Source organism: Akebia trifoliata, chromosome 11 (genome assembly GCF_017979445.1).
Source record: "Akebia trifoliata isolate Shusen 1 chromosome 11, ASM1797944v1, whole genome shotgun sequence".
Taxonomy (NCBI): Eukaryota; Viridiplantae; Streptophyta; class Magnoliopsida; order Ranunculales; family Lardizabalaceae; genus Akebia; species Akebia trifoliata.
Genome location: NC_141385.1, coordinates 50,763,382 through 50,780,466, shown reverse-complemented (window position 1 = coordinate 50,780,466; position 17,085 = coordinate 50,763,382). Strand labels below are relative to the sequence as shown.

At 35.4% G+C, this 17,085-nt stretch overlaps 1 protein-coding gene across 2 annotated transcripts in view; it reads left to right on the top strand.

Annotated features, from left to right (window-relative positions):
* The window catches only part of ABCC2 (multidrug resistance-associated protein 2), a 52,431-nt gene that overhangs the window by 16,821 nt on the left and 18,525 nt on the right, over window positions 1–17,085 (top strand). For both annotated transcript variants that reach the window (XM_086417205.1, XM_086417206.1), the window contains 11 exons: window positions 1,922–2,036; window positions 2,127–2,207; window positions 2,436–2,460; window positions 3,771–3,827; window positions 4,794–4,859; window positions 7,450–7,524; window positions 10,855–10,962; window positions 12,395–12,529; window positions 15,362–15,468; window positions 15,550–15,643; window positions 16,145–16,312. In XM_086417205.1, the coding sequence (XP_086273331.1) occupies window positions 1,922–2,036; window positions 2,127–2,207; window positions 2,436–2,460; window positions 3,771–3,827; window positions 4,794–4,859; window positions 7,450–7,524; window positions 10,855–10,962; window positions 12,395–12,529; window positions 15,362–15,468; window positions 15,550–15,643; window positions 16,145–16,312 (1,031 nt within the window). The remainder of the gene's footprint in view (window positions 1–1,921; window positions 2,037–2,126; window positions 2,208–2,435; window positions 2,461–3,770; window positions 3,828–4,793; window positions 4,860–7,449; window positions 7,525–10,854; window positions 10,963–12,394; window positions 12,530–15,361; window positions 15,469–15,549; window positions 15,644–16,144; window positions 16,313–17,085) is intronic.

Sequence of the window (17,085 nt, the reverse complement as noted above, 5' to 3'; positions counted from 1 at the left end):
TGTACTCATATTCTCTATTTTTCTTTCCCATTTTACTAGTTAAGTCTCCTCCTATAAATATCTTCTGTCCATTGGGAATTACTTGGGTGAGTTCTTCTATGTCTACTAAGAATTATCTTTTAATATTTTTCCTAATCCAACTTAGGGTGTATAATCACTAATTATGTAAATTTTCTTTCACTTACAACTTTATCCTCCAGATTTTTATCTACTATTATAGCTACACTATTTATTTAATTTTCTTGTATGTCATAGCTTGTGTGCATGTAGCCATCAATTTCTTATGCTTTTGCTCATTCCCATTCCTACTTTTTCAAACTAGCTTTGTTAATTTTCTTTCTTTCCATTGTATATATTGACTCTAAGCTCTTACTAGTAACTTCTCACGTTCCAAGTGGCAAGGCGAGTCCTACTCTCTTGGACTAACTTTTTTTTACTTTATTTTCAAGTCTGATGAGAGCTTGCATGCCTACATTTTTTTATGAATTAAATGCAAATTGTATTAATGGTGGTTGAGATGACTAGCAAAAGGTACAAAGGACAAAAACAGGAAACCCAAACACAAGTTTGATAATCTATAGACCCAATCCCATTCCCCTAAAGTCTTCAAAGAAAATTCTTTTGAATTCCTCAAAGACTTAAAACCAATAAACAAAAAACCTTTAGTAGACACTATGATGTTATCAATCAAAGTCACTTTTCCATCAAAGACCTATAGATTCCTTTCTTTCCAAGGACCCCAACAAACCGCAAAAGGTAAGAGAGACCAAAGAATTCTCTTTGCCGGCAAGGAGCAGCCCATCCAAGATTCGAAAAGGCCTTTAACCATCCGCGGGAAGCAAGTTGAGATACCTAAAATATCCAGAAAGAACATCCAAACATCCCAAACCACCGAACAGTGCAAGAATGACTAACAATCATCCATCTCTCTTGCGCATGCTACAAAAATTCGGAGTACACATTCCCCTGTGAATCAAACCATCCAATGTAAGAGTGCTGTCCAAAGAAGCCATCCAGATAAAGAACAAAAGTGTCAACAGGACTTCTGGTTCTCAAATGGTCACAACGATCTGTAGAATGACTTCACAGAAACGACCCCTCCTTTGACCCCTTCTTACCGCAACGTAGCGTTGTTGTGGCTGTCACTGTAACCTAGCCAACCCTTGTCTACTTCTCATTGCAATTGATTTGGAGGAACGCTATAACATGGACTGCATGTATTGTATTATCAAGATTCATGTTAGGATGTGGCAAATTTTTTACACTGGCTATCAACCTGATGCAACCCTCCTCTTTTATTCGGGCTTGGGACTAAAATATAGTATAAAGGCAATGCTACACATGCCTGGTTTGATTTTAGTTCCAATTAAATCCTAAAATCCCTTTTCAAATCCTATCCTGTCTTAAACATTATTCTTTTACATCAATTTTGGTATTAGAACAAAACATGGAAGCTTCGCGGTTGATTAAAAAATGGAGTAAAAGGAAGAACAACGCGAATATCTCAGTTGAAGACTTGATAAATTGTGCTACTTCTACACTCAAGGACGAGCTCTTTTGAACCTAGAGGATTTGACTCTGTGAATAATATTTTATTTTCCAGTCTTAAACCCGTAATTTTTTCTTTTTAAAGTCCTTAAAACCTTAATTTCAACACTCTAAACCTCTTGATGTATCCCAGCTAAACCCTAAAACAAATCCTTGTTCAAAATGGTATTGTCATTCATCAGCTTCATTTGCTACTGTCCTGATCATAGCGTAGGGACCATTGATGGGTCCGCCCCCTGCATGTGCACCTACTTGTATAGTGACTGTGAGCTGTAGACTTTTCTTATGGTCTACCAAATGATAGCCTTCAATAAATATGTATAATTTGGCTGCTTTAATTCAGCTGATGTTGTTTTCGTGTACCCTTGACTAGAGATATATTTTGGATGGATGACTCCCCTCATGCAACAAGGCCATAAAAAACCCATAACTGAGAAGGATGTCTGGAAATTAGATACGTGGGATCGTACAGAGACACTGATTAGCAAGTAAGCGTCATGTTATTTTTCCTTCATCAGCTTATACATGAAAGTCAAGTATATCAAGTTTGTGCCACATTTATAATAGTGTCTTTGTAGGTTTCAGAGATGCTGGGTTGAAGAATCTCAAAAACCCAAACCATGGTTGTTGAGAGCACTAAATCGTAGCCTCGGAGGAAGGTATGAATTCATGCTTACATTATCAATGTTAAAATAATTAGTTGCATTCTCTAGAATGGTTGCCTTGGTTATCAAAGAAAAAAAAAGATTAAAAAAAAAAACAGCCACTTTTCATTTCCCCCCCTCTGGTGTATATATATCTGTGTGTGTGTGTGTGTGGGTGTGTGCGTGCGCTGTGTGCATCTGCATGCTTATCAGAATATTTACTTTTCCTATGCGTTTTTGTAGATTTTGGTGGGGAGGCTTCTTCAAGGTAATAAGCCTTTACTTTTGTTTGTTATTATGGTTCAGAACCTTATTGAGAAAAATCACAATCAATGTGCAATTTTATTGGCAAGTTTGTCGATGTAACTCTCAAAATGTATTTTTTAAGCAGAATAATCAGATTTCCATTAGGTAAACAAAGGTCAGTTACTCCTGGGATTTCTGCTCATGCGGCTACATGCAAAGGGTGGGGGTACAACCTACCATTCAATGAGCTGCAGTTAAAATGCCCTTAACCAAAAAATTTCATACTATTCAATCGTATGAGAGGCATTGTACACATAAAATCAATTTCTTTACATTCTTAATTTAAAAGAATATGGTCATGGTATTGGATAAATTTGATGATTAGGATCTTTAAATTGGGTTTTTAGCTGAGGAGCTATTTTCATGCATGTGGCACATGGCTAATGTGATTTTGGTAAGCAGTATTAGTGTCCTTTGGCCTTCTGTATGTTACCTCAAATGCCTTCTTTTCTTTATCTTTGTTTGCTTAGTGCTTATTGTTTGTTCGTGATGCCATTATTTTGAGGATCATGCATATACTGTTTATGGCATGAGGTCGAGCCCATTGCAGTTGACACACACAAAGGAATCAGAGGATTGCATGTGAACATATGAGTTAATTTCCATGAGTCTGGATCCCAAAAATATGCATATATCCCCTAGCAATCTGTATGTTTATTGCACCTTATTTAGCAAACAAACAAAAAAATATTGCACATTCATTCTGTATAATTGATTGGCATAGTAATTGTATTGTGATTGTTTTAATGGCTAACCATTTGATATTTCCTTCACAATTTCTTTCTTTCCTTTTTTTGGATAGGTAAAGGGTTAGGGGATAGCAAGGTGAAGTTGGGTTGTAGGGGATTTGACCCTAGGACGTGGGAACAACACTCCCCACGTCTTACCAACTTAGCTAAGTTGACACTGCTCTTGTGCTGTTTTGACATGTCTATCTCTGTATGATATGTTTTCCCTCAATACAACTTGGGCGATATCAGTTTGTTTAAACTGAAGATATTATTCTTAGAATTGCGAGTGTATGTTATAGGATGTTTGCCAGGTAAGTATTTAGATGATTGTTGAGCTTTGTGACAAATGGAGATTTACTCCACTTAAATAGCGACTAAATTTCAAGATGTACATAAGAGATTGTGCTTATCCCCATATAGGGTAAATGGTTTTTGATGAACAAGATAGGTTTTCATTTGTTTTATGGCAAAGATGTGCTCAGTTTTATGTTTGATAATTTTATTTCTTGGTATTTTGATTCTTTTGTTGATCAAATTGTAGATTGGCAATGATCTTTCTCAATTTGTGGGGCCAACAGTATTGAATTACCTCTTACTGGTTAGTTCTATACTTGTCAATACTAGTAATTATTTTCAACATGTTCTCTGCAGTGTCATACATTTTTTCTTTATTAAGATTATATTGCAGGGCTCATAATTTATTTTCAATGTCCGGACAGTTCTCATTTATAATTACTTAATCAAGTAGTTAGAAGGTAATCATAAAACATGGCTTTGACATTCGCTTCCATGGGCAAGTTTAGCTTGAATAAGCTGGCATAATTTGTCATTTTCCTTACAAAAGAAACAATAATTAACAATTGTAATGCCCTAAGAAATGAATAGATCCACAGTTGGAATATTGTTCAAGGGAGTTGTTGAATTAAGAAGGAAAAAAACTACCTTAGAAGGAACTCTTGACCCCCAAATGATGGAAGCAAGGAACAGAGGCTTCTGCAGGGAAGTCAAGAAGTGATAAAACTTTAAGTTCTGGTTGAAGTTGAATAGGAAATTGACATTTAATTAGAAAGTGTACAAGTGTTATGAGGAACTTTTTCCATATGTTAGTTTAATCAATTGAGTTTTTTTTTTTTTATATAAAAAAAATTCCTAATTTTTTTTCTTTTGTTTTCATTTCTTTAAGAACATCAGTGTTGCTCGACCAGGCCTGTATTGTCACTCATTTAAGTCTTTCAACCTTTAATTTTCTCCCATTTATTTGCTACAATTTCAATCTCTTGCTGGTCTGATTTAGTCTAAAATATGGAAAAACAATATAATTTTTCATATCTAAGATGAGTAACAAAATTTCCATATTTACTAAATCAGCTCAGTACTGCTCCAAGTTTTCATTAAGCATTCTAATTGAGTTATAAATTTATGATGTTAAATTTATACATTTGTTTGTGCAACTGTTTTCATATTTTACGGCAAGTGTTCATCCAACTTAATTACTAGGTTTATATTGTGTATTTAGCTGATTAAAATATGTACTTAGCTTGTTGCAACTTGCAATTTCTTTCAGTCTATGCAACGAGGGGATCCAGCTTGGGTTGGGTACATCTATGCCTTCATAATTTTTGTAGGAGTGGTAAGGCGCCCTAAACATGCTGATCTTTTTCTTCCATTTTCCATTCATTTTTTCCTGTTCAGAAAATACATTGTGCTCCAATGCCAGCTTTAATTTCATTTATTATTTTACTTTGCTCTCTTTTTATTTTTTGCGTTCCTATTGGAACCTGAGAAACATGTTTCGTAGCATTTTGAAAACTGATTTCATGCCATGTGGGTGAAATAGGAACACCATTTCTTGAGGCAATGTTTCAGTTAGAAGAAAAATAGAGGCAGTCTCAACCAAAGTATTTCAAAACCTTCAGAAACGTTCCAAGACAATCTGAAGCATTTTCTTTTTTCTTTTTGACAGGTTTAAGTAAATATTTCGAGGTCAATGTTTTGTTTTATCTCACCCAAAAGTGGAATGTTCACTTCCAAAAGAAAGCACTTAAAAAAACTAAATCAATATTAACATAGAAATATGAAAATATAAAGTTTTAGAAAAAAAAATTCCAACACTTATGATTGTCACTTTGGTTCAAACATTTATGAGGAGGTCGTTATTCATATCTATAATGCTTCTTACCCCTAATTTTCACCCCTCTTGTTTTTGGGATTTGGGAAGCAACACTTGTTTCCACTTAAATAAAATTATATGTTCCCCAAAACTTTGCCATAGTAGTCATGCACCCTGTTTTTTAAACATACTAACCATTCTCATTGAAATTAGAACAGATGACATATGGTCCACTCATAAATTGGATGAGAAGTTCCCGATCAAAGTCATTTTTTCACTTTTAGATAGGTTCCCATTCTTCCAATTTATAAGCTTCATCTCAAGCTTTCCATCGTAGGATTATTTATTTGGACAAAAAGCTTAGCTCCAAGGAGGAGAACCAATGATGGAAAGGGAAAATCCCCAACAATTCTTCAGATGGTCTCATCTCCCACTCCAACACAATTCTTTGCAAGGTTGGGATCGTAAACCATAAATGATCTTGAAACCACAAAAAACATCTCAAATGACTTCTTAACTAGGAATGTGACACCACCACAAGCAGAAGAGAATTATCTGCAAATTGAAGGGGAGTGGTGGAAATGTACTCTCTTTACATTTTGAAACCTGAATCACTCTTGTCCTCAAAAACTTTCATCATCAATCTACTCAAAGCTTCTAGTTTTACCATGAAAGGAAATGGGTAAGTGGGTCACCTTGTCTCAAGTCTCTCGAGCACCTGAGAAACTTTGTTGGGTATCCATTTTTGAGAATGGAGGACGATGAAGAAATACAAACATAAATTTCTTGTCTTCCATCTCACCAACACCATCTGACTTTGCTCCTTCTCCCTCTTTCCCATCCTTATCATAGACCCCTCTCTCTCCACCCATTCTTTGCATAATCTCGTTTTACCCACTTATTTTACCCATTTTCGTCGATCAACTAATCTAGATTGGGTCCTCCTCTCTAAACTCTTCTACTATGCAATAGCATTTTTTCCCTTAACTGGTTGAAATAATACATGTATTTTTTCTCTCACGCCCAACACCTGACATACCCTACCCCAAACTCCATGTTGTCTGGTAGGAAGAACCAAAAAAAAAACATCATTATCCTGTACCGCTACACATCTACACTTCGTTGGATCCTTTTTGTTAAGGATTTCTCTCTCCTAGCCTCTTTGGCATTGGATCAACAAAAAATCTTTAATCTAGCACTCCCCATTGCCTTCAATCGGGGGACCATTGGCTCCTGAATTATCTAAATTTCGAGCCCTTTAACCTTGTTGCAAACAATGTTGGGATTTAGAGATTCAGTGGAATTTGGATTTATCATAATTGAATTACAATAAAGGTCAACTTGTCTCTATAATCATCTTTTGTTGTTGGTTGGAACCATGAATTAGTTTATCGGAGTGAAAGTGAAATCGAGTCATCTATTAACAAAAGTGAGATCAAGATTTCTATAAGTTGATGACCAAAGAGGAACCTCATTTGAAAGTTAGTATGATTGGCTAAAACCTTGTAACAATAGTGTTGAGCTCTTGGTGAACATTGAGGAGTCCATGATAGTAGTATGGGTAATGTATTTAGAACTACTTTGCATAAAATGAGCGAAATACTCATCTATCGCCTTCATACGAAGAACAAAACTTCTGTATGTAGCCATATTGCACGAGGAAGAGGATGATATATCACTGTTCTCACTCTTAAGAGAGGCATCATTAAGGAATCCTTGGAAACATTTTCATATAAAGGATTTTTGATGGGGAATTTTCCCATAGGGACTGTAATTTTATTCATTTGTTTTGTTTTTTTTCCAATATCTTCCGTGACTTCCTCAGGGAAGAAAAAAGTGTCCAAGACATTGTTGATATTGGAACTCATAGGTTGCTGGTTGTGCTCCAATGATTGCAAGTAAATGACATCTTTTGTTTATGTGATATATTTAGATTTATTTTTTACTTAAGGAGGGTCGATAGCTGCATGCATTTATATTAAAGAAAATATTAAGTTATTTCTTCTATGCCTATTTTGTGATTAATTGCAATTGCAAATGAAGTACTATATTAGGAAGGACTTACAATTTTTTTTTCCTCTCACTAACTTGGGGATCTAACTTGGTTCAGGCTTTGGGGGTGCTAAGTGAAGCACAATATTTTCAAAATGTCATGCGTGTGGGTTTCCGACTAAGGTCGACCTTGGTATGTTCATCTATCTTTGATACCGATTGCATGTTTGTCTCAAGTATGACACTTTTCTTGATAAAACCAAAGCTCAAAGCATGATATTACCATGTTGGTTGGACATCATCTCTGTATTTTTATGTGTCTTGGACTTTGGAAAATAAATAGAAGTATCCCCCCTTCCCCAACCATTGTAACAATATATATATATATATATATTGGTAGTTATGGGATAATTAGATTTTATTTTTGTGTATTGGTAGATTTTCTCAACCTCTTCTTTTACCTTCGTTACATATAAAAAATGTATTGGTAATTATGGAACTTTGTCTGTGTAATGTCACATCTACTTCTCATGTTCGGTGGTGGTGAGAAGTAGGTAAGGGTTCTCGCATTAAATTGGACGAATGCGAATAAATAAGCTAGTCTTGGAGTATAGGATTCGTCTTGCCACTTGGAACTCGGGGACTTTGACAGGGAAGAACTTAGACTTAGTGGATATAAGGAAAAGAAGGAAAATTTTATAAATCTTGGTAGCAATAAACAAAATGGAAAGTCCCAAAAGCTAAGGAAATTGATAGATACAAGTTCTGTTACACAGACAAAGCTATAAATAGAAATGGTGTAGCAATAGTGATATGAAGGATAGAGTTGTAGGCCTGAGGAGGATAGGTACTCGACTATTAGCTATAAAATTTGTAAGAATAATGCTGAAGTGACCTCAAGATTCGACCTCACATCTCACATGTGAGAGGGTATGGGAACCATAGATGCTTTCCTCGAGATACAAGTGAAAAAGCATCTATGGTTCCTATATATTTTCACGTCAAGATGTGCAATATGAGGTCCAATCTTGAGGTCACTTGAGCACGACTCAATTTGTAATAGGGAAAGAAATAATTAACATGATTAGTGAGTATGCAACCCAAGTTGGATTAGGAGAAAACGTTAAAAGACAATTCTCGGAAGATGTTGAATTCTTTCAAATAGTTTTGGATGGTTTATAGGAGGAGACTTAAATGTTCATATCAGAAAGTAAATCTAAAAGTATGAAAGTGTTTCATGGAGGACTTGGGTTTGGGGAAAGAAATGAGATGGGAACTAAAATACGTGAGATCATGATAACATATGATCTTGCGATGGCAACACATTTTAAAAAGAGGGAAGAACGCTTGTTTTACTTTTAGAGTGGAACCAATAAAATTACATAGACCTTTTTCTATTGAGGAGAAATAAACGATCAATATGCAATGACTATAAGGTTATTCCAGGATAGAATCTAATGAAATAGACTAGGTTAGTGGTTTTACATATTTATATTAAAAGATGAAAGAGGCGAAGTGAAAATAAGGGAGATGTCAAAAAATAGGATGTAGAACCAAAAAGGAGAAAAGTCATTGGCCTTTCAAACAAATTAATATAGGAAGATAAGGAACTTAGATGTAGGTAGCGCACTAATGTAAGCTGAACTTGCTAAATGCATGAAGAGAACAATGAATGAGTTCCTTGGGGAGTCTATGCAAAAAAATCACATGCATAAAGAAGCTTGGGGGTGGAATGCGGATGTTCAAGAGACTAAGAGAAAAAAAGATCCATGAAAACATAAAAATACCAACAACAAAAAAAACAAAAATAAAACGGTAACTAAAGCTAAAAATAAAGAATATGATGACTTATAAGACCTGTTGGATACTAAAAAAAGTGAAAAAGATGCTTACAAGTTGAGGCGAGTTATGAACCAAAAAACTAGAGATTTAAATAATGACCATAGGTGCAATATTGGGGAACATGAAGATGATGGTGAGAGATTAGAGAAAGGTGGATGAACTATTTTTTAGAAATTATTAAATAAAGACTACAAAAGAGACTTGAAGATGGTAAAAGATATAGGGGAGATTTGAGAGCACACATATTTTCTTAGATTAAGGTTTTAGAAGTGAAAACAATTTTAGTAAAGGTAAACACTAGTAGAGCCTTTGGACTTGATGGTATTCCAATAGAAGTATGGAAGTGTATTAAATTTTTTGGATTATTCTAGTTAATAAGCTATTCAATAATATTGTATAGACTAAAGTGATGCCAAAATAGATGGGAACTATTTTAGTACTTATATATAAAAATAAATGAAACATTTATAATTGTACTACCAATTGTTGAGGTATTAAACTTATGAACCACATTATGAAACTATGGGAAAGAGTTATTGAATAATAGTTAAGAGAAAAAATGAATACGTCAAAGAACCAATTTGGTTTTATGCCAGGTAGATTAACCATCAAATAATCTTTAAACTTAAACAAATGACAGGGAAGTATAAAGAAAAAGGAAGCCCTTCATATGGCTTTTATTGACGTAGGGAAAGAATACGACAAAGTTCCTAAAAGCCTAATTTGGTGGGAGTTGGGAAAGAAGAGAGTTCTAAATGAATACATGGACATGATATAGGACATGTATGCGAGGGCTGTGACTAATATGAGCAGATGGAGAGTTGACGAATGAATTCTCAGTTTCAATTGGTCTGCGTCAGGGATCGACTTTGAGAGTGTATTTATTTGTTCCAGTTATAAATTAAATAATCGGCCATATTCAAGAGTGTACCTTGGTGTACGTTATTTGCGGATGATGTAGAATTTGTTCATGTTAGAGAGGAAATCAACACAAACCTAGAATATGGAAAAAGATGTAAGACTCCAGGGGCTTTAGAATAAGTAGAACTAAGACTGAGTATGTGGAGTGCAAATTTAGCATTGTCAACCAGGAAGAGGTGCATAGTTAAAATTGATGGTCTAGAAATGCCTTTAAACAATCATTTCATTATCTTTGGTCTATTATACACTGGGATGGATTGATTGAGGTTAATGTTGACCATAGTTGGTTAAAGTGGAGGTGCACTTATGAAGTGTTATGTGACATATTCATATCAATCAAATTAAAAGAAAAAATTTATAAGACGGTAGTAAGACCAACTATGCTTTGCAGTGCTGATTGTTGATCAATCCAGAAGCAACATGTTAATAAATTGAGCATAGCCAGGGTGGGGATAATGAGTGGGAAAAAACTAGGAAAGATGAAATTGGGAATAAACGCATTTGGAAAAATGTAATAGCTCTAATAGGTTATAGATTAAGAGAAAGTCTACTGAGATAGTTTGGGCATGTTCATTGAAGGATGATTACTTCTAGGAAGACCCAACAGAAAGTGAATGGAGACAATAAAAGCAGATATGATCTTACTCACAATAATAGAAGACTTGGCTTTGGATAGAGTTGAATGCATTGTTTTATTGACCTTAAATCTGTGGGATAAGGATATTTTGTTGTTGTATTTATGATTTGTTTTCATTTTCAGGTTGCTGCTGTATTCCGCAAATCCCTAAGACTAACACATGAAAGTCGCAAGAAATTCGCATCTGGAAAAATAACCAACTTGATGACTACAGATGCTGAAGCACTTCAGGCATGGTTTTTTGTCTAGTTTTTTGTGTATGTACTTAGGCCTGATGCTATTAATGTGGATGGATAATCAGCTTGGTGACTCCAGTTGGCTGTCTTGTTAACAATTTACGTAGAGGTTCACACATGCACATGTCAATGTATCAATCAACAAGCATATATCCACACAGGTGCACACATGCAAATCTCTATGTATCAATCAACAGAATACATATCCACACACACACACATTTTTATTTTTCTCTATCAATCAACAGAGCTTCAACACAAAGGCTGTTTATTTGTATGCTGAGTTTTCCATGATGACTTTTACACAGAATGTGGGATCCCCATGGAGATGAATTTGGGGTTTGGAGATCATCAGCTATTCCAACCCTACAAGTAGATTAGAAGTTGAAACTAACTGTACCATCCATTTTTTGAAAACTTTAGACCAACAGTTGATAACTCTCTCTCTTCTGCTAGGTTTCTTAATTTAATAAAAAAATCTGCCAAGGACCGATTTCAATACCCAAGCTGAGTATGTGAAACCAAGAGACATGGTCATTCACATGTTCCCTAAGACACAGGAAGGTATGGAATTAGGAAGCTTAAATGCATGGATTGATTCCTTTCGTGGAAGTGGTTATGATATTTTGGTAGGACCAATAAAATATTGGCGAAGGCCCTTTCCTGTTACTTACTGATGCTTAAGTATAGGGAACAGAAAACTATGGCAGGATACAGCTAGGTTTCTTCTACTTATGGGTGTGGAAGGGCATTCAAAATGGGTATCCTGAATTTGCGAAATGGGTCTGCCTCAGAGTGGATAAGGGCGATTTCTCAGGGTGGATTATTTGTGCTGGGAGGCTTCCTCTTAGGATAGATTTCCTTGTTTTGGTCTCCTTGTCCTACTAAAATTCTCTCGGTTCCACACCAATGATTTAAAGTTCCTTCACTTCTACTTGATTTAATATAATACCTCTATAAACTGTGTAGACCTAAAAAAAATCTCTCCCAGTAGTACCATAGTAAGCGCCGACTACTTACTCTCTTATTCCAACCAATAATCCAAATATAGTAATTGGAAGAAATGACCCTATGAAAAACACAGGACCTCTTCCCCATATTGCCACCCACTTCCTCATAAACACTAAATTCCTCTCTTCAATCTTCTTAATCCCAAAGACTACCACAATACAAATTGAACATTAATAGCTGAAGCGATCACTTTGGGGTATTTCTTGCACATGAAGCTTAGCCAATATCTCATCATGAGTGTTTTTACTAAAATCGGATTGTATACTCTCTTGGTGTTCTTAGGACCCTTGATAAAACCAAATCCCGATTTGACGCAACGTTAGTTTTCAATTGAAACACACTTATTTGATTATTTGTACAATAAAAATCTTTTGTAGACTTGAATGCATGATTAATATATTATTTCCTCTGTACAGCAAGTATGCCAACAACTTCATGGTTTATGGTCGGCTCCATTTCGTATCACTATTGCTATGGTTCTTCTGTACAATGAACTAGGTGTTGCTTCACTTTTAGGCTCATTGATGCTAGTCCTTATGTTTCCTATACAGGTACTTAAGTTTCTGTGCCTTCCTTTCTTATGTTTTAACATTTTGCATTTTGCTATTCTCTTTTCTTCTGACATTTGTGGCCATGTCAAAGTTATGGCCTTCATTTTTTGGATACGTTAATGTTTCAATTTCATGTTGTCTTTGATGACTTCCGTTAGAATCATACTTTGAATAGCTAAATTCTACATTTCAAATTAATTTTGATAACTTCTAATGATTAGGAGTTCTTTTTTTTTTTCTTCTCCTTTTTTTGTTCTTTATTATTATTACTACTACTATTATTATTTGTGAATGTGTGGGGGAGTGAGGGTGGGTGGGGGGTCTGGTGACATTGGCTTCTATTGTTTATATTATACTACTAATATCATCCCAATGCTATCCATGTCAAGATTGATTACATTAGCCTTTTTAATCCAGCTAGCTTGATGGTATCTTAGCTTATAGAGTAGAAATTTGTTGGGGAAAAAATATAATTTTTTATAATGTGAGAAGTAGCCGAGACTAAGGTTAAGCTCCGTCTCAGAACCTTGCGGGGTTAGGAGTAAAGCATCCCGAGGTCGGTGCATCTCGTTGGGCGTGGAGAAGAATTGGGAATTAATTGTTGATAATATGAGAAGTTCATTTAATTAATGTGCTGGTACTTGATTCATAGAATTGATATTTGAAGGGGGGAGGGCAGGGGAGTCAAGAGAATTTTGAGTAGATATGTTAGCATAGTTTAGTGTTCTATTTGAACTCGTAAAATTCAAAATGATTGATTATCTGTTTCCCAAAGGTTTTGCTTGAAGGTTAAATGGTGAAGACATTAGAACTGTTGAAATGTGGTTTTGAGGAAGGTGGGGCTTGAAGTTCCATAGAAGATTCCGTTACTTTCTTATAATGAAAGGACATCATGAAGGTATGTGAGTAATTCCATGAGAGAGCAACCAATGCGGAGTTATAATTTATTATTCTAATTTCTCTAAAACATTCAATGAAGGTGAAAACAATGATATGGAATGTGAAGGATCTAGAACATAAAGAGGTAGAGTCATAATTAAATTTCTTATCCGAGAGTTGTTGGGTTTTTCTGGTGTGATCACATGGTTATGTGAATTTTAGGACGTTTAGTTTTGTTGTGGGACAAGAGAAATGTAAAAAAATGGAAGACATTCTAATTGGAGTATTTTTGGTCTCTATCTTTCGTAGCTATGCTTTTGAGGATTTTTCATGGGCTTTTACCAAATCATATGGCTTGAGAATGGAGATATGGATTGCAACTCTAGGAAGAATTGGAAAATGTTCTAGGTCTCTAGGTTGTTTATGTGGTTCCCAGGAGGATACTTTGACATCCTTAGATTTCCACTTGAGAAGAGTGGTGAAAGGCAAGGCAGGTGACAAGTGGTATGAGAGATTTTGGGGGCAGAAAATGCTATTGGATCTTTTATTGGAAGGGTTTAATATAATTATATCAACAATCAAAAGCAACCAATGGCTAGTAGGCTGGGAATTTTGTTTTTAGTTCAGGTAAGTGGGAGAAGCATTTTTCCTCTGCTGATCAAGTGGTTATTCCCAGGTTTAGAAAGAATTAGAAGATGTCTAGGTCTCTAGGACATTTTGTGGTGCTTAGGAGGGGGCTTTGACATCATTAGATTTTCCTTCAACAATAGTTTGGAAAGACGAGTGACAAGGAATATTAAAGATTCTGGGGAGTTTGTGCATCAAAAATTGATGTTGGATCTTCCATTGTAAAGGGGCTTGTATACTTGCAGAAACAATCAAGAGCAACCAATGCTTGGTAGGCGTGACAGATGAGTGGGATGAGCATTTTTCCTATATCCGTCGAGTCGGAATTCACACACGTAACTCTAATCTATTCTGTCGTAAGTGGAGTATACCATTCAACCACCCTGCTCCCTTTCGCTTTGAGAAAAATGTGGTTGGAACAACCAAATTTGTGGGAAAGGTGGGTGAATGGTGGTAATCCTTCATTTTTTAAAGAAAAAGGGTGTGTATGGACATTGGATTTTGTAGTTGTCAATAAGACACCCCTAAAGATTTATATATATATAAAAATAATAATAATTAGACACCCCTAAGGAGGTGTGTATCCAGTGATGACCAGTGCCTTTCTTAGAATAAAACAGGGTTCCTTGTGGAAGTTTTGAGGTTTCAAAGGTAATTTTCCATAGAGAGAGCCCATGTTTCTTAAGAAATACTCTGATTAAACAAAAATATGAATTTCAGCAAAATATTATATTTTGTCCAAAATGATTATGGAAAGCAAGAAACCCTGGTTGTAAAAAACTTACCCATTTTTGGGAAAATGATGACCTCATCATGTGGGAAATTCATTTTATCATTATGATGTCAACCTTAAACCCCTAAAATATTATTCTATGGCCCATATCTCTTCGCAAATGATTTTCTTGACATTGATTATCATCCATAAACCAAAAACTTTTCCTTGAATGACTCCTACATTGATTATGAGGCCCTAGGCATGGCAACGAGACGGGTTGTGCTGTGTGATGTTGAGGTTAGGGTACTTTGAAATTTTAGCCAACCCAAACCAAACCCATTTCGTAATCATGTTAAAACCTCATACTTGAACCCTACCTGTTTATTGAACAAGTAACACTACATGACCACTGTAACATGTTTAATAATATCTAGTTGTGCAGTGCACACATGGATTAATTTGTGTTGGCATGTTCCACCTTAGCTTTGATTGTCAGCATGTGCGCCTTGTACATGGTGAACCTGCCATTATATCTTTTATCAATTCTCCCTATATAATTTTTTGTTGATTCTTCTCTAATCTTTTTTATTTCCTTATTTTTTGGAGCGCAGACATTTTTGATTAGCAAGATGCAGAAACTGTCTAAAGAGGGTTTACAGCGTACCGACAAGAGGATTGGTCTCATGAATGAGATCTTGGCTGCCATGGACACTGTGAAGTATGTTTCAATTTGATTATTAAATCAAATTTGTATTGCTGCAAGTGATTATTCTGACTCTTTACTATTGAAATGACCCAGGTGTTATGCATGGGAAGACAGCTTTAGGTCTAAAGTTCAAAACATTCGAAATGATGAGCTCTCGTGGTTCCGAAAGACACAGCTACTAGGAGCGGTAGGTTTGAAACGAAATCTTGAATTTTTCCCACCCAACTTGGCTAAGGATAGCCAGGAGCATCTCTTAAGTTTACAAAACTAGCAGTTAATTATCCATCTTACCTACAAATTTATTATTGACAAATGGTGTGATATCTGTTAATTGCAAGAACCTTATTCCTAGGTGCTGCTCCCCCTCCTGCCTTAGGATCTAGCTCTGCCTTCCACTTCTTAAAATTATTCATTGATATCCCTTCGTATTTATGTTATAATGACCTAGGGCCTCCCACGATTGATGGTACTTCACATTGGTGCAGTCAGTTTGATAAATAGCTTGGATAGGAAATGATAGGTTATTGATTGGTCGGTTAGGTTAAGAATTCTTTTGTAGGCCATGTGCAATACTAGAGATGGCCAATTCACTGCAAAATACAGATTTACATTTCTAAAATGAGCCTGAGCTATTTCATCGTTTTCCTTTTACTGTTTTTTTTCCCCTTACTCATTGTCTTGTTTGCAGTTAAATACTTTCATCCTAAATAGCATTCCAGTTGTGGTTACGGTGGTTTCATTTGGGATGTACACCATGTTTGGTGGGGACTTAACACCTGCAAGGGCATTTACTTCACTTTCGCTGTTTGCTGTATTACGGTTCCCCTTGTTCATGCTTCCTAATTTGATAACTCAGGTGATGTCTTTTCCTCATTGTCTTTAATGTTTTTGTTGTTGGCTTAGGCACTGTTGAGACAGTCATACTTGTTGAGTTATTGTACTTGTTATAGGTATCTCAGGCATATTTCGTTGTTGTTTGTGGACTAATTATTATTCTACTTGGATTACTGCTTTTATCTGTTACTTACTCACATGAGGATCCTTAATGGTAAATTTTTTATATGGGATGTTACATTTTCTCTCATAATCTGGTTTCTTTCTCTGTTTAAATAAAAATTTAGTTAGTTTGTTCTTTTCATATCATGGATTGTTACTTGGATTTTTTTTCCAAGTTTTATGTATCTGGCTTAAACTGTAAGGCTAGCAATTTGATCTGAGCAAATAATTCAATCAACTTTAAGCACTCAACTTCTGAAGTACAAGTTTTTTCTGGAGTACAAAACTTGTACTAGTTTTTTACCCACTGAACTGCCTAGCTTAAACTAGGTGACATGTTATGCTAAATTAATGCAAATTGTTTCTGCTATGCTACTACTAACTTCGGAAAAATTGACAGCGTGCATTGCTTGATCTGAGTTGCTGCCTGCTAAACTTTCTGTGAAAAGGAAAATGGTGTCAAACACATTTATGCAGTATAAACCATCCGTCATCTCTCAAGAGAGTACTTTCCTTCACGCTAAACCAAATAACCCAAAATAAGCTCATTTAACATCTCATAACCAAATAAGTATTTTCCTAAAATGTATCTTTGCATAGACAGATGTCCCACATGTCCAAAAAATCCCTACA